General features: G+C 37.9%; 2 protein-coding genes across 2 annotated transcripts in view; one reads left to right on the forward strand and one right to left on the reverse strand.

The window, feature by feature from the left end:
• DLC1 (DLC1 Rho GTPase activating protein) overlaps window positions 1–23,145 on the reverse strand; it is a 524,846-nt gene that overhangs the window by 481,546 nt on the left and 20,155 nt on the right. The window lies entirely within an intron of this gene.
• C7H8orf48 (chromosome 7 C8orf48 homolog) lies at window positions 5,419–6,914 on the forward strand. Its single transcript, XM_063726513.1, has one exon. It carries the CDS (start codon window positions 5,618–5,620, stop codon window positions 6,575–6,577), a length of 960 nt encoding a protein of 319 aa, XP_063582583.1. The 5' UTR covers window positions 5,419–5,617; the 3' UTR covers window positions 6,578–6,914.

Below are 23,145 nucleotides of genomic sequence, written 5' to 3' on the forward strand. Positions count from 1 at the left end.
AAGGGGTCTCACTGTGTTGCCCAGGCTGGTCTTGAACTCCTATTCTTAAAGATCCTCCTGCTTCATCCTCCTAAAGTCGAAATTATTTAAAAATGAAAAGCCACTACACGTGCAGGATTTAATTTTGCTTAAACTTATTTTTTTAATGCAAAACTGGGTAAAGTAAACAATATTCTGGCAATATTGAAGGAACATAGATGGCAAATTTATTTAAAATCTTTAATTGGAAAGTTTGTTCTTTATTAATTTATTTATTTCTTCATCTGTCTATTCATTTACCTGCTTATCTACCTACCAGAGCTTTGCAATAATAGCAGTTTACAGGACAATTTTATATCACGCAGGTAATTCTGACTGCTTGAATTTTTAAGTTCAAAACATTACAGAACTATGATAAATTTTATATATGTTTCATAAATCCAAGACAAAGATAAATATCCAATTTTAAAAATAGGTAAGGTTATTAACTCTACTACTAGTTCAAACTGTGTGGGAGGTATTAGTCAAAGAAATTAGATATCAAAGACAAAGCAATTACTGACATAAAAATTAGAAAGCAAGAGGCTATCTTAACTTATAGATAATATGATTATATATTTGGAAAACAGGAAAAAAATCAATGGAAAAAGTACTAAAGACAGGAGTTACGGGTAGGTTGAGGGTGTGCCAAAAAAGGAGATAGAACAGGGGATTCTGCACCTTGATTTTGGTGGTGGTTACAGAACCTATATATGTGTTAAAATTCACAGAGCTGTACACTAAAAGAAATAATTGGGTCAATTTAAATAAAAAATAACTTTAACAAAATAAAATAAAAGCTAGTGTAAACAATCCAAGGGCAAGTAGGAAAAAGATTGATACATTTGATATATGAGAGAAAAATCAAACTTTTACATGGCAAAACACAGCATAGACAAATAGACAAACTGAGAAGAGCTATTTGGAACCAAGTCACAGACAAATAAATAATATTTCCAACATATGAAGTGATCCTTGAGAATTGAAAAGAAAAGAACAAAATTTATATAAAAATAGGTAAAAGAATATATGGTACACATAAAAAGAAAAAGAAATGTAAGTGGCCTTTATACACATGAAATGGTGTTCATTCTTACTGCTAATAAGAAGAATTCAATTTAAAATTACGCTGAGATATCATTTCTTATCCTTTAGATTGGCAAGAATCCATACATTTGAGAACATACCCTGCTGGCCAGGCTTTTGGGAACAGATGCTCCCACACATTGCTGGCAGAAATGTAATATGTGTACCGCCTGTGGAGGGGGATTTGGAAGTAAGTAGAAAACTACATATGTCTTCATCTTTGAAATAGTAATCTCACTCCTAAAATTCATATTGAAAATATATCTCCACAGATACAAAGCAAATTTTGATTTCTTATAATAGCAAAATGCCCATCAAAATGTGTGAATAAAATACATTTCTACAGTGAAGTACTATGCAATCTTAGAAATAAATGAGAATGATGTCTATATGCTGTTGTGAAGTAGCATCTAGAATATATTTTTAAGAAAAAAATGCTATAAAGCAATGTGTAGAGTATGTCAATTTGTTTTTATGAGAAGAGAGGAACACATATGTATGAGAGACATATTTATATTTTCAAAACATTTTTGAAAGATACAAACTCTAAAGTTATGATTATCTATAGAGAACGTAATGGCAAGAACAGAGAAGAAAACTAAACTTCTCTTCCTGGTCCTTTTTACTTTTTCATTTATAAAAATTATTTATATTTTGGAACTGTTAGGAAGTAAAACCTTTGAGGACTGCGTTAGCCAAATGCAGTCAGTGGACCTTGTTTGGATCCTGATTCTAATACTTCAACTTGCAAAAAGCCATTCTTGAGGCAGTCAGATAAATTTGAACACAGAATAATGATTAGATTATATTAAGGATTTATCGTTTTGTGCTAGATGTGATCATAATGTGGCTGTTTTTAAAAAGGCCTAACTTGTAAGAGATATAAAACGAAGTATTTATGGACAAAAGAACATCATATCCTAGAAAAAATGATGTACAGAAACCATAAATTAAAATAATTTTTTAAAAATCATGAGTGATATAACATTCTTTCCTCCAGAAAGAATCAGCTCCTCATAGTGAGAGTCCTGGCATCCTTAACTTAGTCTGTTAGGAGAAGAGCTAAACATTTCATCTTGCTTGATTCACAGAACCTTGCACAGTGGCACTTGCAAAATTGGTGTAAAGGGTAGCATATTTTTGAAGGATCTGTCAATTTAATCTATAGAGGAGAAACATATCTCAAAAGCATTAAAAATGTGCATACATTTTGACCCACGAATTATGATTTCTGGAATTTATCCTAAACATATAGCTACAAATGTATACAAAGATTTAGCTAAAGGAATAATTTTTCATAGCAAAAAAACTAGAAATACCTTGTATCTGAATATATTTGTTAAATGAATCAAATAATGCAAAACCACCTTTAAAATTATGTTGAAAATAATTTTTATGATGAATGGAAAGGTTCATTTTATTACTAACTGGAAAAAATTGTTCATAAAACCAAAATTCAACATAATCTAGATTTTAATTAAGAAATTCAAGAAAAATATTACAACACTTTATCAATGTTTATAGTAATTATCTCTGGGAAGTCAGAATATAGGTAGCTTTTGCTTAAAATCAGTATTTGTGGCTTATCATTTTCTTTTTTAAAAATCTGCAGTAAACCTATATTATTACTTTTGCAAAATATAGCTATTAAAGTAGAAGGCAGCTATTCACAAGGCAATTGATCAATTTCAGAAAAAAAGATAGTAACACCAAAGATGCAGAAAACAGAATAGAAAGATTGAGATAATTGTGAGGTAAAAACATTGTAAAGATAAAGAACAACCACTGAACCACACAAAAAAATTGAACAACTATAAATAACATCGTTTTTCATCTTGAGTGATATAAGATTCTTTTCTTCACAAAAATGGCCCTTACAGTGGGATTCCTGTCACATTCAACTTAGCCCCCTAGGAGAACAGCTAAACATTTCATCGTGCTGGATCTACAGAACCAAGCACAGTGTTACTTGAGAAGTTGATGTAAAGGGTGGAATATTTTTGAAGGCTCTGTCATCGTAGTCTCTCTTATACTTAAACTAGATTCCCACTTTGTACCCTGCACACCACTCGGAAGAGGTACCTGCCAAATGCCAACTCATCAAGGAAACGGTTCTGATATCTGGGAGGAGAATTGCTTGCCAGAGTGACAGATGCTGAAAGTTTGCTTTTCTCCCTCCATAGGAAAGGAAAGCAAGAGAGAAGGGGAATCACGAATTTGTTTTGACTTCTTCTTTCTGGGGTTGGCCTTATAGCTGCAAAGCATTCTTGATCATTAAGGAAAAAGCTGGAAGAAGAGCCTTGGCCCTGCTGTCTGATGGGAACTACGAAGAAGAGAAAGTAGCTGCAGAACAGTAACAGGAAGGGCATAGCAAGTTTAGGCCAAGAGAGCCTGACTGGACTCTGTCTTCTATTCTTCATATCTCCCAATCCCCACCACAAGCAGCCTTCTGCCACAGCTTGGTCAATAAAGCATTTTGACATTCCCAACAGCCCCTGAGAGATGGCAAGAAGCTTGGGATTTCCAAAGGAAAACTATTACTCTTCATATTTGTTTAAAATCAAACTTTGACCTGTGTTTTCATGAATCTTATTTGATAAATATAGTACTATTGAGATATTTTCTTCCTTAGATAACACACTTACTAGAATGTAAAACTGTCCACTGGGTCACGCTGAATATTACAAGGAAATTAATTATAGAATTTCCCACCCACATATATCTCCTTCTAGGATAAAGTTATTTTTAAAAATCAAGAGAAATTTAAGACACTATTATAAAAAAGGCAGATTACCCCAGACATTTGGCATGTTAGAAGACACAGACAGATTTTAAGTATAGCTCCCTTGTTCAATGTTATGGATAAGGTATAGATAAAACATGAATAGTGTAAATATGAATGTGTAAATATTCAGAGAATGAGGCAGAGATTTGAAATAATAAATAATGAAAATATTGAGCCCTACTGGAAATTATTTGGAATTAATCACAAATTACATGCCACCTCTTTTTTAAAGACTACCATTATATGATAAAATAAAATTTGGGTTGAATAAATGAAGTTGGAGTCTCCTTATCTTCAACAGGAAGCTGGCTCATATACTTGAGAGATGCTTTTTGAATATTTGACTTTCACTTTTTGCCAAAATGAACATTTGGGGAATATATCTGGCTAGACCTGAATAACATCCCCCAATCCCCAACAAACACAGGAAGAAAGAGAGAGAGACAAAACTGAGAAAGAAGGGTGTCTGGGCTCTTAAAATTATCCTACACATTGACTAAGACCTAGACTCAAGAACTATTATGACCTAGGAAAAGTCCATCTCTAGAGTTAACATTTTATAATTTCTCACAATAATTAATAAAACTCTACTGTGTTTTTTAAGTAAACTCATTAATAAAAAATATATCCTGAGTAGTAGCCTAAGTTTGGGGATTCAGTTAGAAAAAAGGTTAGATTTCCCTGAGCTGATTGTACTTATTTCCCCAAATCCTCTGGACCTGTGTAAGGTAAGATTTATTTGTTCCATAGCCATTCACTCAACAGAGATTTCTTGAACACCTGCTATGTGTCTGCTGGTTGCTGGGCAAGTACTAGTCGGCAACACCGAGATGATTTCTGCCTTCAGCCTTCATAATCAGATACTCATACAATCACATTGTTGGACACTATTTAAAAAAAAAAAAATGCTGGAAAGAGTTTAGGGCAGGGGTGGGTATTAAGCCCTTCCTGAGGAAATGGGACTCGGAGGAGGAGGATAGATTAACCATATTAAGAGTAAGGACGGGCGTGGATATGCCAGCCAGAGGGGACCTGTATGGACAAAAGGCCAGAGAAACTGATTTGGAAAATTCAGGTCCTCCCCCGCCCCTGCTCCCCACCCCCCGACCCCGCCCAAACTTCGAGGTCGTCAGAATGCTGGAGGACAGAACATTACTTCTTACAGAATGGTTTCTGTATTTTGACTTTTCCCCAAAGATATAGTCTACAAGGAGGTGTCTCTTGGCTATAAACACTGCAGATAAGTTTTTGCTTGTGCATCTTGTCCAGCGCATTTTGCTTGATTTTTAAATCTAGATGCATTTAGGCGGGCGTAGACGTTCGGATTTGTCACAGGCCACCTAACTCTATTGGTCTCACACACGTGTGCCACCGGTCTGACCCCTGGGAAACAGAGTTTGCATGGTTTGCCCCTTGACTACTCGACTTTAGCACGAAAGAGAAGAAGGAGTGCAGAAGAAAGGGCAAAATCGCCAACCCACAGCAAGCAGCGCAGGCGCAGTGGACGCTGGGGAGGGCGGAGGAAAAGGCGGGACGCCGCACGGTGGCCAGTCACTGCGCATGAGCGGCCGGCGTTGCCAAGGCAGCTGGGAAGGCGTCTCCCGGAAGACGAGCTCCGCAGAGCTGATGGCCTTGAGATCCATTCCCGGAGGGGTCAGCTCCTGACGGGTTCCTGAGCCAGTCTTAACTTGGGCAAAGGAGATGAGTAGCCGAGCCTGATGCATTGTGATGGCCATCTGCCCAGAATTGGCCCAAACGGACAAAAGTGCTCTGGCAAACCTTTCTGATGAGACTGAGACTTTGAAGAACTTTACTCATGAGGTACAGACTTCTAGTTCATTCAGCTCCTCTGGAGGACGGCAGCCCTCGCCCCTGACCTCTGGGAGCAAACTGGAGAGGGAGAAGCAGACTCCAAGCTTGGAACAAGGAGACACACAATCTGAGCTTTTGGTCTTCAAAAATTATGAAAAGAAGTTGAGTAAAAAATGGATCAACTACCTCAAGCGCAAAGACTCTAACTTTGAGCAGCACCAACCAGACACCAAACTTCCAGCAGAAATCACTCGGATATCCGATGAAGAATTGAATGCCTTGCAGTCTTATTGCACCATGAGGATAAATTTGATTCATCGTAGAGGGGATTCTAAGAAGAAGACGAGCAGCAGACATAAAAAGCTGCATCTTGGATTGGATGTAGAGGCTTCAGAGAGAGATGCCTTAAGTTGTACTGTACCCGATGAACTTTTGAACAGAATCTACTTTAAAAACATGAGGACAACGCCAAAACAGGAGGCAGCAGCTAAGCAACACATATCTTCTCAGTGTCCCGATTGTAACAGGAAAAGAGCGGAGCTGGCCCTATCTGCCTTTCTGAAACAAAAGAAGACTTTACTGCAGTCATTTCTACTCCAAGAGAAAATAGATGAACATCTTCATACCAAAGACTTTCTCACCCGTATTGGAGAAGCACATCAAGACTTTCCCAGGCTTTCAGATGACCCCAGAATAATCTGGAAAAGACTGACTGAGAAAAGTCATATCAGATACTCTGGTTTTGAAAGATCAGAGACAGAGCAGGAGATGCAGCGAGATGGAAATAGTGCATGCCATTTACCCTTTTCTCTGCCACTTCTCAAGCGACTTACTCTAATCAAACCAGAGCTGGTGATTGTTAATGATAATGTGTAATGTGGATAGATGTCTTTGTTGTGTATTTGAGTAATTACTATAATTTCTACAGGCACTTGGGAAACTAACTTAAGACTTTACTATGCTTCCTTCACAGATTTGAGGACTAAGAACTTTCACTTTTTTTCCCTGATTATAGAAGGCACTGTTGTAGTTGGAATAGTTACAAAAACTTTTACAAAAATCCAAGAGAGCTATGTTGGTAGTTTGGGCCAGGATGTTGATGGAGCAGAAGCAAAGTAGTGTGGGGATGTAAGAGAAATTTAAAACGTAATAACTGTCTTTGGCGATCAAATGGCTATGGGGAATTAATAAATAGTAGATGTTTGAAATATTACTAAGGCTCTGACTTGTGCGCCCGGATGAATGATCATGAATTTCATTAAGATAGGAACACCAGAAGAGGACTGTGTTTGATGGGAGTGATGAAGAGTATGATTATTTGGACATATAAGGTGCATTTGGGACATATACATTGACAGTTTGAGGAAACATTTGATTATTTGTTTTTGCAGTTCAGAGGAAAGGTATAGCCTAGAGGTGAAAAATAAATTGGCGAGGGCTGGGGGAAGGGTGGGGATCAATGGCATATAGCTGGAAATTGAAGCCATAGATTGTCAAGCTTTTTTGGAAGCGACTAGAATAAGAAGAGAAGCAGGGTTGATGCCAACTCCTGAGAAATGCCAATTAATGGCTAAGTAGAGGAAAATAAACCAGAAAAGATTGTGAAAAAAATTATCAAGTGGATGAAGGAAATCAGGAATGTATGGTGTCATAGATGCTAAGGAATGAATATTTAAAGAAGGATGGTTATCTAACCACGTCAATCTGCAGATAGGCCATGTAAAGATGATTTAGTCATGTATTGGGCACTGTTGACCTTAGCAAATGCCATTTCACTTATACAAATGGGGTAGACAAAGTAGGTTGAGGAAAAATGTAAGTAAATAATGAATGGATATAGAGTACTCCTTGAAAAATTTAGCTGTAGGGGGAAAAAGAAATAAAGCTGGGGGTAGGTGTTGAGTTTTGAGAGAAGAACGCTTGAACAAATTATCTAGATAGCCATTTTGGTTGTGAAGATTTTATGAAACTTCTGTTGTTCATCCAAATTTATGTAATGAGGGAACAGTATTTTTCCCCAAGGAATACCATGGCATTTTGAAAACACATGTATGGAGAAAAATGTTAGATGGCATTCTGAGAAGCCATTTATTATCTATTTCCTCTATAAAAATATAAAACCATAGAATTAGTGGCATTACCTGGAGGTCACTTTTCTACGTGTCTAACACCTGAATTATCTCAGTGAAAAAGAAATTTGTTTGCAAAAATCAGCACAGAAGAGTTTTAGTATTGCACTTCACTATTACTCTTTGAGTTAAGATCTTCGTTTATGTATCAAGATACTATTTTTTCCCCATAAAATTTAGCATATTTCCTCTTAGTAAGTCATTCTAAATGGAAAATAACCATTACCACTTTCATAATAACCTTTTATTTGAAATCCATATTATGTCATGCTTTATCTTTGACATCTCAATATATTCATGTTTTACATAATCAAAATTCTGAATAATTTTCCCTTTAGAATTCCCCCATTAAAGGTCATGCTCCACCCTTTTAGTCAACCAAGCTAGAAATCTGAGTCATCTTTTGTTCTTCGTTTTTATTTTTCAACTCAACCCCTAGCTATTTTTCAGCAAGGCTTTCAGCATACAGTTCCCAAATGTCAGCATACAGTTCTCAGAATTATTATTTTTTAAATTTGTTACTTATTTATTATTGAGACAGGATCTGGCTCTATCACCCAGGCTGGAATGCAGTGGTGCAATTACTGCTCACTGCAGCCTCGACCTCTAGGATTCAGGTGATCCTGTCACCTCAGCCTCCCCAGCAGCTGGGACTGCAGGTGCATGCCACCACGCCTGGCTAAATTTTTTTATTTGTATTTTCAGTAGAGAAGTTTTGCTATGTTGCCCAGACTGGTCTGGAACTCCTGAGCTCAAGCAATCCTCCTGTCTCAGACTTCCCAAGTGCTGGGATTGCAGGCATGAGCCACCGTGCCCAGCAGCCCAGAATTATTTTTCTAACACACAAATCTGTTCAAGTAATTCTGTTGATTTAAAACAAAACAAAATTCTAAGTCGTTTATCTCTGCTATGGAAATATTTCAAACGAATTAAGGTCACACAGTGGTTCTTTAACATCTGGCCCAACTTTACCTTTCTATTCTCATGTAATCCCTCCCCCCTATATTCAAGCCTCTCTACAGTACTTTCCTGAGCTCTTTTGTGTCACTATGGTTTCTATGTGCACATTTGTTTCGCCTAAATTCTCTTAACTTCCCTTTTCACCTGGCATACTCTCCCGCTTCTTCATCGTCTTCCTTCAGCTCTCAAATTTTATTGTCCTGTCTTTATGACTCGAAAGTTGAAAGAATATTGGAAAGTGTAGTTTGTAGAGTCTCCCCTCTACCCTGTAACCATCCAACCTCATTCTAGACTAACCTACCAGACCCCTGTCCTGCCAGGGTTAACTCTTTACTTGCTGGGCGATGGTGCAGACAGGTATCTTGGGATGAGAGCACAGGAGGAGAGAACTCACGGAATCAGGGAGTGGACATTTACCCACCAGAAGTATTTCTGTACTTTAACCAATACAACCTTATTATTGGGTAGGGGCTGAATATTGATGTTACCTATAAATAACCACTTACTTTAATTCTTTGTGTATTCTTCCAGTGCTGTTTTATGCAAATACAAACACCAAAGATAGTTTATTATGTGCTCTCTTCAGCACCTTGCTTTTTTTTCCTTTTGTTTTTCTTGGGGTAAAATCTACATAACAGAAATTTGCCACTTGAACCGTTATTAATAGTACCATTCAGTAGCATGACATCCATATTGTTGTACGACCATCACCACTGTTTTCAGAATTTTTTGTCACCTCAAACAGAAACTCTGAACCCGTTCAGCAATAACTCCCCATTCTCCCCTCCCCCCAGTACCCGGTCACCTCAAATGTACTTTCTATTGCTATAAATTTGCTTATTTGAGATACTTCATATCAGTGGAATCATGCAGTCTTTGTCATTTCGTGTCTGGCTTAGTGTCAAGGTTCATGCAAGTTGTAGCATGTATCAGAACCTCATTTTTATAGCTGAGTAATATTCCATTGTATGTATATGTAACATGTATGTGTAACGTGTATGTGTATTCATCTGCTGAGAGACACTTGCATTGCTTCCACTTTTTGGCTATTGTGCATAATGCTGCTATGAACACTGGCATACAAGTATTTGTGTGTGCACCTGCTTTTGATTCCTTTGGGTCTATACTTAGAAGTAGAATTGCTGGATCACATGGTAATTCTATGTTTAGCTTTTTGAGGCAGTGACACATTATTTCTACAGCAGTTGCGGCATTTTACATTTCCACCAGCAAGCTACAAGGATTCGGATTTCTTCATGTCCTTGCCAACACTTTCTATTTTCCACTTCAAAAGTTATAGCCATTTTGGTAGTTGTGAAGTGGCATCTCATTGTACTTTGACTTATATTTTCCAAATGCCTAATGATGCTAAACACTTTTTCATGTGATTAATGGTCATTTGTGTATCTCATTTAGCAAAATGTCTATTCAAATCCTCTGCCCATTTTTAAATTGAGTTGTCTATTTTATTGAGTTTCAGGATTATTATTATTATTATTATTTTATTATTTTATTTTTTTTTTGAGACGGAGTCTCACTCTGTCACCCAGGCTGGAGTGCAGTGGCACGATCTCACCTCACTCAAGCTCCACCTCCCAGGTTCACACCACTCTCCTGCCTCAGCCTCCCGAGTAGCTGGGACTGCAGGCGCCCGCCACCACGCCCGGCTAATTTTTTATATTTTTAGTAGAGACGGGGTTTCACCATGTTAGCCAGGATGGTCTCGATCTCCTGACCTTGTGATCCACCTGCCTTGGTGTCCCAAAGTGCTGGAGGAATTATTTTTATATTTTGGATAGTAAATTCTTATCAGATATATGATTTGCAAGTATTTTCTCTTGTTCTGTGGGTTTTTCAGTCTCTTGATAGTGTCCTTTTATACACACAAGTTTTTAACTTTCATGAAGTTCGATTTATCTGTTTCTTCTTTTGTTGCCTATGCTTTTGGTGTCATATGTAAGAAATCATCACCAAATCTAAGATCATGCAAGTTTGCCCATATATTTTCTTCTAAGAGTTTTTAGTCATACATCTTATAGTTATGTATTTAATCCATTTTGAGTTAGTCTTTGGTTTATGGTTTAAGGGTCTAATTTTATTCTTTTGTACGTGGTGATACAGTCTTTCCCATACCATTGTTGAAGATACTGTTCTTTCCCCTCATTGAATGATTTTAGCACCCTTGTGAAAAATCAGTTGATCATAGAAATAAGAGTTTATTTCTGAACTCTAAATTCTGTTCCATTGGTCTCTGTGTCTATCCTTACTCCAGTGCTATAATATTTTTATTACTGTGCTTTGAGTAAGTTTTGAAATCATGAAACATGGAAGGAATCTCTATCCTTTTTGTTCAAGACTGTTTTGGCTATTCATGGTTCCTTGGGATTCCATATGAATTTTAGGATAGGTTTTTCTATTTCTGTAAAAAATGTCATTGGACTTTTGATAGGGATTGCATTTAATCTGTATATATGTTTGGGTAATATTGTCATCTCAACAATATTGAGCATTCCAATTCATGCCCATTGATGTCTTTACGTCTTTTAAAAATTTATTTCATCAGTGTTTTGTGATCTTTACCATGTAAGTTTTGTGCTTCCTTTGTTCAATGTATTCGTAAGTATTTTATTCTTTTGGTTGCCATCGTAAATAAAATTTTTTAAAAAAATTCTTTTTGGATTGTTCATTTCTAGTGTATAAACATACAGTTGATTTTTGCGTGCTGATTTTGTATCCTGCAACCTTGCTGAATTCATTTATTAGCTCTAACAATGAAAAGAAACAGATTCTTTAGGGTTTTCTAGGTATAAGAGTGTGCCTACAACAGAGAAAATTTTATGTGTTCCTTTCAAATTTGGATGCCTTTTTATCTTTGCATAATTGCTCTGGCTATCACTTCCAGTGCTATATTGAATAGAAGGTGTGAAAGTGGAATCTTTGTTTTGTTCCTGATCTTAGGGAAGAACTTGTAGTCTTTCACCATTGGAGATGATTTTACTTATGGGTTTTCATATATGGCATTTTCATGTTGGGAAAGTTTTCTGTAATTCTTAGTTTATTGAATGTTTGTATCATAAAAGTGTTTGGTATTTTGTCAGTTTTTTCCTGCATCCATTGAAATAATCTTGTAGTTTGGCATATGCTTAAATCCAACATTTGTGCTCATAACCTCACCTTTGCACTCATGATCTTTAAGCACTTACTATTCAGAATTAAAGTCAGTAGTCTGTATGCTCTATGACATTAATATAAAATTTACATATGACATTAATATAAAAGTTCATTTTATGACACTTGTGGCTTAATTAATATGCTTTTCTTTCTGACTTGTGAGCAACTCAAGTGTAGAGACTCCCTCCATCATTCATCATATCCTTGGTGTTTAGCATAGTGCCTCACACGTGATGGTGCTCAATAAAAATTTCATGGATAACAAAGAAGTGCTTCCAAACAATGAAACTGATTGTATCTTCTCCACCAAAAGAAGAAAATAATCTTCTAGAATACTGTTATCTGTCAGTGTTCTGAGTAGCTGTTTTCTGTAATTTTACTCTTACCTCTCCAGGGGTTGCATTCCCTTTCAGCATGTATATATACACATTCTTTTCCTCAGTGGCAAATTAGCGTAAAGCTTTTTGATAAGAGATCCTTCCAGGAAGCATGCATTTTTCACTTTAAACAATTAATATAAAAATATATTTCTAGGCAATACACAGTTTCAAGTAGAAAGTTATCTATTATTAATTTTAGACATATTTGATGACTACCTGAAATTTTGAAATGGGATAAAAATTGTTAACGCTCAAACTTGATATATATTTTTTGCCCTTGAATATATTCGAAGGGGGTTGGATATCTTTTCTCCAAATACTTCATAGCTGCACCCAAGAGATTCTAATACAGGTGAAATAGAAAGTTCATCAGATGAGGTGCTAAGAAGTCACATATTTTCCTAATTGTTGCCACAACACTAAAGATGTACTAGCCACCTAGTACATAATTATACAAATGTATAATTTATATGATTATAATATACAAATCATACAAATATTTATTTCATGTTTTGTCCTCTAGATTTATTATCAAATAGACTAAAATTCTGTGCCTAAAAACAATTCTGTTTATTGAACAGCATTATAGTAATGAAACTCTTGAGACAGAAGTAAGTGGTGATGCCAGACTGAGAGAAAAGTAAGCTCAATTCTGAACATCTGAGTCATTCAAATTCCAGTCTCAGAACTGTTTAGGAATGTTTGGGACACCCAGCTTAGAATACCTTCAATTTTAAACATGTTAGTTTATTTCATGATGAAGCCTGGTGTAATCTTAGCTCATTCTGCAGCAGCATAGTAAACAGGTTGAAAAGAAGTAGGATTGTGACTAGGTGTGAGCTCTTCCTCAATTTTGCCTGAAAGTGACAGATGAAAAATAAATACACAAATAGTTAATTTGAGAAACACAAAACGAAAACATAGTTGAATTTCTGTTCTTAATTGATAATTACCCTTTGGAATAGAGAATTCAGAAATTTTTCAACTTGCAGTCGACTCAAATTACAGTGAAAATTGCAAACTTCCATCAAAGTGTCTTATGCAATCATAAGGCCTGATTTTGGTGAGCCCGCTGTTTGTTGACGTATTACACATTTAGGAGAAAATTTGTTTTAGTTATCCCACTCAAAATTTGCTCTGGATGTCAGGACTAATGGTGCCACATATGCACCGAGAGAGTATGAAGGTTTATTTACTCATGCAATGAGGGTTAGGAGTGGGGTACGAGGGGCAGTCTTTCAAGCAGATCTGAAAATGGCTTGAAGGTGAGGAAAGAGACTAGCATGGCTTTTATTATAATTAGGGGGTGGGGCTGAGGGGAGGATTCCCACATCTGGGCTGGGGCTTGGATGTTTTGAATGTCCTGCCACACCAAATAAGGGAGCATATGGGCTTTCTTATCAGCTAGCACAGGTATGGGGCAGAAGAGTGGGGCTTGAAAGCTTTCAGCTGTTAAACATAAAAAAAGAATGCAGTCCTAATTTTTATTACAATTTATCCCTGATGCTTGACTGATGACTGAAATACATCATGTTTCATTTAATTAAATTTTAGCTTCAGTGTACCATAATAGTGCTCTCTCAGGCCTGTCACCTGAAACTGGTAAGGGCAGTGAAAGTTCACTGAACACCTTGTTTGAGAGCCCAGCATTGTGTTTTTTGAGAAGTAAAATGAGTGCCTTGGTCGTTACGAACAATATCTGGAATTCTGAAGGGTATAAAGGAAGACTTTGTATTGTGGCTTTAGTATGCACTAAGACACGTGTAACCTTAACATATTTTGAGTATCTATGTGGCAAGAGATTCCCACAGTTATTTTCCTCAAAGGAGCAAATCTTGGATAACTAGTTGTTGTTGCTACCATTGGTAGAACCAGAGGACTAGACCATTGGAAATGGCCTGTAAAAGTGCATAGATGGAGCCAATTGTTGCCCAAATTGAGTGCCTAAAGTTCAGCTAAATATGCTGGCCCTTGGATCCCACTCTTTATCAAGGATGTCTGGATTAAGGGATGAAAAGCAGCACCTCCTCAGTAAGACACATCATGTATAGTTTTAATACTCTATGTAAAGTGTAGTAACCCCCACTGCTGTTCATTCATTAAATCCCAAGGGATTCCCAGGTAGTTAAGCGGTTTGAAGGTTTGAGAAGAGATCGCTAAAGCCTCTACAGTGAAGAATTTTTCTGGGGCGGGGAGAGGGATCACCAATGGGGGTGCCTATTGTATTGCAATTTGACCAGATTCTAGAGTTCTTTGGTTTAGAGGACACAATTCCAGAAGGAACAATTTGAAACAGCATAAATAGGCATCAGTAAAATTTATAATGAGAATGTAAACATCAAAATATATAAAAAATGTAAACATAGAAATATGTTGCCTCCAGATCCTGAAAAGTTCTAAAAGTTGAACTTCTTTTAACATTGTGGGTTCTGAGAGAGTCGATTGCTATTTCTTACAGATAGAGAAGTCCTCAGCTTACCCAATAATTTTCGCAAATTTAACTGGTGTCCAGGGCCTTGTGGTATGTGCAGAAAAATGCCTATCTTCTTTTTGGGAGCATTTGCATGTCCTCAGTGAGTGTGTCAAATGAATCTCCCCAGTGGAGGGTATGATCAGTACAGTGCTGTATCTGTGCTGCTGGAGAAAGTTGGATGTGGTTAAAGCCTAGGCTGCAAGGACTGTGTGCAAAGATAGTGCTGTGCAAGTGCCCTATGAGTAGCTTGGTAAAGACATATTGTGTCCCTTTGAAGGTGAAGGCCAAGCGTGGCTGTTGAAAATGGCACTGAACAGAGGAACATATTAGTAATATCTCTGACTGCAAAGTGCTTACCACTTGCTGATTGGATGTAATCTACTGACTTTATATTGGGCTTAGGGGCCTTCACAGGTGAGACGATGGCATTAAGGTTGTGGTAATCCACCATGGGGCACCATTAATTCTTTCTAGGTTTAAGAACAGTCCTAACTGGGTTGTTACTGGAGAAACGGTGGGGATAAACATCTTCCGACATTGGACTTTTTAATAGGTTTCACTCCTCAAAGACTGTGCTTTAATTTATATCAGTTTGTATTAAGTATTTTAGCTGGACAGTAGGGAGGCAGGTCTATACAGCCCCAACTTACCAAGCCTATTATACATGACAAGGACTCCATCTAATTACAGCTTATTATGCGATGGGTCAGTGTACGTGTCCACAGATCATGTTTTACAGTAATGGGTTCTATGATTATGAAGAATTTAGGCAATGTATTTTTTGCAGTGGTTACCGTGAAGCATTTCTCTTTTATGTTCAATAATTCTCTTCAGATTTTAGGTATATCTTGGTTAAATTTAATGGGATCCTTGAGTATAACTGTAATTTGAATTCAGTATTAATTAGTATCATAAAATTTTGCCAATTGTTCTATCTCACTAGATGCTAAATTAATTTAGAACCTACATTGTATAGGGGAAAAACAAATACTTTTATGTTTTTGTTATATAAATTATTTGAATAAATTTTTCATTCCTGATTGAGTCAAATTATGACCACTGTTTTGGGTTTTTGTTTCCTCCTTTGTATCTAGGATTTATATATGTGTGTATTTGGTTATAGGATATAATTTGTTGGGAGAGAGTTATATTTGCCCTGCTCATATTTTTAAGCTTCTTCCTGTTAGAGAGTCTCAGATTATTATCTTTAAGGTTAGGGGCTTCACCCATGACAATTGTTGTTTTATTGGATTTAAGGATGCCAGTTGATTAAAATTAAGTCCTTGGATGTGCCACAGGAGGTGGGGACATGGGGGGTGGAAGCATGAATGTTTATTCCTGTAACACTAAGGATCAGGTTCTATAGAAATAGTAAAAAAAAAAAAAAAAAAAGTGTAATTCCTACTCTCACACACTCAACAATTTGTTTTTTAAAAATTAGTTTGCATTTCTTTGTGCGTCCAGTGAACCAACTCCTTGGGAGTTGGCTCCTTTTCTCAAATTCATTGGTCACTTTGACCTTCAGTAACTCAGCACAGCTGCTGCTCCGTACCAAGGATGACCACATGGCCACCCAGGAATCAATGACTTCTCCTTTCTCTAATCAAAGGCTATCCTTTTTCATCCCAAGCCACATGTTTCAGTAAGTCAGAGCCATTCCAGCAAATCTCACTTCACTGACACCAATTCTGAAGGAAAAAACAAACTGTTTTCACACTCTCTTACACAGTCACTCAACACTTACGACACCATATGTGTGGGGTTTTCCCTGCTACACCAAGCAATTCTGCAGTGGATACAAACTGGGTGTCCTAGAATTCATTCAATTCTGACATATCTATCTGGAGTTAAAGTCAGATCCCACAGGTTAAGAGCTTAGTCCTACAAGGCTGCCCCCACTGCAGATTCCTATAGCAGGTAATATTAATAGCTTGTCACCTACACTTCTGACTGACCTGCTATAAATCCAGGGTTGCCATGACCCTCTCCTCAGGTTCGATTAATTTGTTAGAGCAGCTCACAGAGCTTAGAGAAACACATTTGCTGGTTTATTATAAAGGATATTACAAAAGGAATAGATGAAGGGATGCATAGGGCACGGTGTGGAGGAAGGAGTGTGGAGCTTCCATGGCCTCTCCAGGTGTACCACCCTCTAGGTACCCCCATGTGTTCAACAACCCAGAAGCCCTCCAAACCCTGTCCTTTAGGTTTTCTGTGGAGACTTCATCACGTAGGCATGATTAAGTAAATCATTGGCCATTGGTGACTGACTCAACCTTCGGCCCTACTCCCCTCCCCAGAGGTTGAGGGGATGGGGCTGAAAGTTCCAACCTTTTATTACAGGTTGGCTCCTCTGGCAACCAGCTCCCATTCCGAGGTTATCCAGAAGCCCACAAGGAGTCACTGCACTAGAACAAAAGAGACTCCTATTGCCTAGGACATTTTAAGGGATTTAGGAGCTCTGTGCCAGACTCTCCTATCACTCATTAAATTACAACAGTCTTAGGAGCTTTGTGCTAGAAACCAGGGGTCAAAGAACAAATATTAGAACAAAAGAGTCTCCTAGCACCACCACGTAAAAGGTGTAAGGAGCTCTAATTGAGGAACTGGGAGCATATATACATATACACATATATACCTGGACTTAAAGTCAGATCCCACAGGTCTGATTTTATATATATATAAATATGTATAAATATATATATAAATATATCATATTATATATTTATATATTATATGATATATTTATAATATATTTACTGTATTATATGATATATTTATAATATATTTACTGTATTATAATATATTATATATTTATAATATATTTAATGTATTATAATATATTATATATTTATAATATATTTAATGTATTATAATATATTATATATTTATAATATATTTAATGTATTATAATATATTATATATTTATAATATATTTAATGTATTATAATACATTATATATTTATTAATGTATTATAATACATTAATATTATAATGCATTTATAATGCATTATAATACATTTATAATATAATGCATTATAATATATTATATATTTTTAATATAGTGTATTATAATATATTACATATTTATAATATATCTAATATATTATATAAAATATATACACATATTTATATATCTTATTATATCACAATGTTAGAGATTGTTTTGGGGCAATAGCGGCTTAGGTAGCAGCAGCAGCAAAAACATTTTGTAGTGTCCTAGTGAGCCCACTGCTTTTAGAAGTGTGGCCCTCAACATAGCACATTGTGAGTGCTCCAGGTGAGTACCCAGTATGCCCATATATTACATGTTGTATCAGTGATTCCATAAGCACTTTCTAGAACGGTGGCCAGTGCCTGGTTGAGACAAACAACAATGGTGACAGGATAGGAGTTATTCCTCTGAGCCTAGTATCAGCATAGTCATGGACTATGCTGGGCTCCAGACACATGAGTTAATGTTAGACACATGGTCTAGGCTGAGACACATGACCCAGGATCACTTTAAGGAGGGCCCCCATCCCATATTCCCATATGCCAATTATCAGCTTCTAATTTAAGTTGGTTACATTTTATTTATTTTTTGAGATGGAGTCTCGCTCTGTTGCCCAGGCTGGAGTGCATTGGCGCGATCTCGGCTCACTGCAACCTCTGCCTCCCTGGTTCACACCATTCTCCGGCCTCAGCCTCCCGAGTAGCTGTGACTACAGGCGCCCGCCACCACCACACCTGGCTAATTTTTTGCATTTTTCAGTAGAGACGGGGTTTCACCGTGTTAACCAGGATGGTCTCAATCTCGTGACCTCGTGATCCGCCCACCTCGGCCCCCCAAAGTGCTGAGATTACAGGCGTGAGCCACCGCACCCGGCAGATTGGTTACATTTTTAACTGAAGGTTACACAAAGCAGCACAGTTGAAAGCACAGGCTTGTCAGAAGGGGGCACAGCCAGTTAGCAGGCAGAGCAAGAGTCCTCAGTGGTGGTGGTCATTGCCTGGACTTCCTGCTCACTGTGCCCATCCCAGAAGTCATCTTGCAGAGGTGAGATGGACTCCCATGCAAAATATAGTTGAGATGACAACACTGATGATTCATGCTCATGGAAGACCAGAAAGGATAAACGTCTCTTCTCTAAATAGGTCTTGCATAATGGGTTTCAAACTTTTAAGACCCTATTTTAATTACATTAGGCAGTATTAACTATTTTAACTGGAAAGTAGAGGTGGAAGCCCCCACACACCAAGAGGGTATGAAAAGGTTTACTATGCACATAATCAGGCTTTCTGAGAAAAAGCAGGACAGGCTCTAAAAATGGCAAGAGAATGGATTGTTTTCTATTGTGATGAGGGGGTGAGGATGGGTGAGGCCTTCCCAGCATGCACTGAGTCTTGCATGATTTGAGCTTCCCACCAGTACTGAACTAAGGGGTACCCCGGCTTTCTTATCAGCTTTCCCCCATGTAGGGTGGGAGAAGAGAAAGAGGTGAAACTTTAAAGTTGCCAGTAGTCAAACATCAAAAATGGAGTCAGACTCTGTTGCTAAGTATTTACTAATCTCTCAACTCTTTGCAAGGAATTAAGACATCTGCATGCCTGGGAGATCTCATTCAGTCAGGGTCAAATTTTATCCCTCACTTTCAGTTTTAGCTCATAATTGCTCTCAGCTAACCACACATTTTCTCCTTAAATTTCCATTTGTTCAATATCAGTGCACTTTGAATAAACATACATACACAAATGACATCATTCAGAGGAAAAAATGGAACCATTTGCTTCTTAAATAGGTACCTTAAAGTTAGTCTGTCCCAAACAAAACTCTTGCTGTTCCCCCAATCCTGTCTCTGTTCCAGCCTTCCCCATTTCAGTAGATAGAACTAATATCTATCCATCCATTTAGTCAAGGCACCAATCTTGGTACTAAATTTCACTGCTTTTCTTTCTCTGAGGTACCATGTCCAATCCAACAGCTAACCCTGTATTTTCTTCGTCCAAGATTTATCTAATCCAATCCATTTAAGGGTCTTTTTTTTTTTTTGAGACGGAGTCTCGCTCTGTCACCCAGGCTGGAGTGAAATGGCACGATCTTGGCTCACTGCAAGCTCCACCTCCCGGGTTCAAGTGATTCTCTTGCCTCAGCCTCCAGAGTAGCTGGGACTAACAGGCGCCCGCCACCACCCCCGGCTAATTTTTTGTATTTTTAGTAGAGACGGGGTTTCACCACGTTAGCCAGGATGGTCTCGATCTTCTGACCTCGTGATCCGCCCGCCTCGGCCTCCCAAAGTGCTGGGATTACAGGCGTGAGCCACCACGCCCAGCCCCATTTAAGGGTCTTTATATCCACTGTCACCCACCTTATTTCAGGCTTAAATTATTGCATTACATGTCTAACTGGTCTTCCTGCTTCTGTTCATCACCCTGTAATCCAGTCTACATAATGAAGGTAGGGTAATCTTTCAAAGATGTGCATCAGATTACTGGGCAGAATCTATTCTATCGCTTCCCATAGAATAACACCCAACTTCTTTATCAGGCCATGCAAGGTCCTCCGTGATTTGTCCTCTGCCTTCTTCTCTCTCCCTCACTTCTCCTCACTCTCTTCATGTTTTCAGTTTTGTTTTCCTATCTAAAAAAGACTTACTGTAGTTCATGCAATCTGAAGTCCACACATCAAAGGCAGCTAGGAAAAAAAATTTAATGCATTTAAAAAATGTTAGAAAAACTCTGTGTGTGAGTGTGTGTGTGGGTGTGTGAAGGGGGTAGGAATGGATACACAAAGTTCTAGTCCCATGGGGTCTCTGCAAGAGAAGGGATTGGAGGAAAAACAAAGTCCACTCCCCCTAGAGAATAATAAATTCATCTCTTAAATGCATTTTTTTCTATGGCCTCTGGAGGTCATCAAAAAGAGCTTCTAAGCTCTTTTTCCAATGGTCAGGATATGGTAATGCACATCCCTGCAGAGATTTTCTCTTTTAAGGAAGTGGGAGTGAGAAAAAACAAAACAAAATGAAACATTTTGAAAACACTCTCTTCAAGAAAACACCACTATACTAATATGGTATAGGTACATGTGATGGTTAATACTAAATGTCAACTTGATTGGATTGAAGGATGCAAAGTATTAATCCTGGGTGTGTTTGTGAGGGTGTTGCCAAAGGAGATTAACATTTGAGTCAGTGGACTGGGGAAGGCAGATCCAAACTTAATCTGAATGGGCACCATTTAATCAGCTGCCAGCGAATATAAAGCAGGCAGAAAAATGTGAAAAGGTTAGACTGGCCTGGGCTCCCAGCCTACATATTTCTCCCATGCTGGATGCTTCCTACCCTTGAACATCAGACTCCAAGTTCATCAATTTTAGAACTCGAACTGCTTCTCCTTGCTCTTTAGCCTGCAAGCGGCCTATTGTGGGATCTTGTGATTGTGTGAGTTAATACTTAATAAACTTCCATATATATATATATATATATATATATATTTTCCATTAATTCTGTCCCTCTAAAGAACCCTGACTAATACAGTACAGGAACTCACAGATTTTGTGGATTCGGTTCTATAATACTTCAGTAATGCTAATATCTCAATAAAGTGAGTCATACAAATTTTTTTGTTTCCCAGTGCATATGAAAGTTATATTTACAATATATTGTGGTCTATATATATGTGGTGTAATAGCATTATGTCTAAAAATGTACATACCTTAATTAAAAATACTTTATTGCTGAAAATGCTAATGGTCATCTAAGTCTTCAGTGAGTTGTAATTTTTTGCCTGTGGAGGGTCCTGCCTTGATGTTGATGGCTGCTGACTGATCAGGGTGGCGGTGGCTGAAAGTTGAGGTGACTGTGACAGTTTCTTAAAATAAGACAGTAATGAAATTTGCTGCATCAATAATTGATTCTTCCTTTTATGAAAGATTTCCCTGTAGCATGTGATGCTGTTTGATAGCATTTTACCCAAAGGGGAACTTTTTTCAAAATTGGAGTCAATTCTCTCAAACCGTGCAGCTGTTTATCAACTAAGTTTATGGAATATTCCAAATCCATTGATGTCATCACAACAATTTTCACAGCATCTTCATCAGGAGTAGATTTCATCTCAAGAAGCCACTTTCTTTGCTCGTCCATAAGAAGCAACTCTTGTTGGTTCAGGTTTTATCACAAGATTGCAGCAAGTCAATCACATCCTCAGGTTCCACTTGTAATTCTAGTTCTCTTGCTATTTATATCATATCTGCAACAACTTCCTATACTGAAGTCTTAAACCCCTCAAAGTCATCCAGGAGGGTTGGAATCAACTTTTTCCAATATGTAAAAAAGTGCAATATATGTGAGGCACAATAAATTGAAGCACTATAAAACAAGATATGCTTTTATTTAATATTTTCATGTCAGAGGATGGACAACAAAGACAAACCTATTAATTCTTCAGCGAAATATTTATTAAAAAAGAAGTAAACACCATTGCATCTTTCTGTTAGAGAGTTGGTGGCTCTGAGTTCAATGTATTTGGAGATGGAGACTGTGCTCAATGCCTGAGGCTGCATGATGAAAATTGTCTTGAGTGTCCTTGGCTTTTTCAGTACAGGCCCTCAGTAACCACCCGCTCGAGGAGCTTGCCCTGGCAAAACTGGCTGGCTTATTGGATAAACATGCACTGGATGACATCCTGGACAGCTATCATGGTCACTCACAGGGTCCAAGAGAGCTGCCGTTCATCTAGGAGCTGGCTGAATGATTGCTGTTCTGGTTGGACTTCTGTCTGTGTGTTCTGTTGAGCACTGGTAGAAAGTGTCTGAGTGCCTGATACCAGCAGGGACAAGCAGGTGTCTTGCTTCAGCAGGTTCTTTGCTGTGTTGGTACTGTTCTACTGCATCAGCTGCATGTTCTGTCCTGGGCCATTCTGGGTCTGCTGGATTTGCTCCTGTGGCTGGATCTAGACAGTGCGAACTGCTGAACTTATCCAACCTGCAGCTTCCGTGTTTGGCTCTTCTGAGGCTGCACTGTAAAGATCTGCCTGAGCCAGATGGTGGTCATGGCGCTGGTGGTCTGCTAGTCTTGCTGCTGCCTGTGGGCCTGGACAGGGGTGGGCTACTGAACCAGGGTGAAATTGTACTTGATGGACTCAGTGGGAGGCCCAGATTGGTGCAGCTGCCCCTCATCTATGGCAGTCTTGATCATTTCTTGGAAAGTATCAACGAAAAAATTATACTGACCACATTTTGTAATTGTCATGATGGTATCATTTGACTATAGAATTTGGCACTTGTTTTCCTCTGAGAGATTCTGGGATATGTACCTGGCACAATAAAAACACATTGCAAAACAGCATGGAACA

The sequence above is a fragment of the Pongo abelii genome, chromosome 7, assembly GCF_028885655.2.
Source record: "Pongo abelii isolate AG06213 chromosome 7, NHGRI_mPonAbe1-v2.0_pri, whole genome shotgun sequence".
NCBI classification, from domain to species: Eukaryota; Metazoa; Chordata; class Mammalia; order Primates; family Hominidae; genus Pongo; species Pongo abelii.

Excerpts from the sequence above, each read along its gene's own strand:
- C7H8orf48 (XM_063726513.1), top strand. The coding sequence starts at position 5,618 with ATGGCCATCTGCCCAGAATTGGCCCAAACGGACAAAAGTGCTCTGGCA.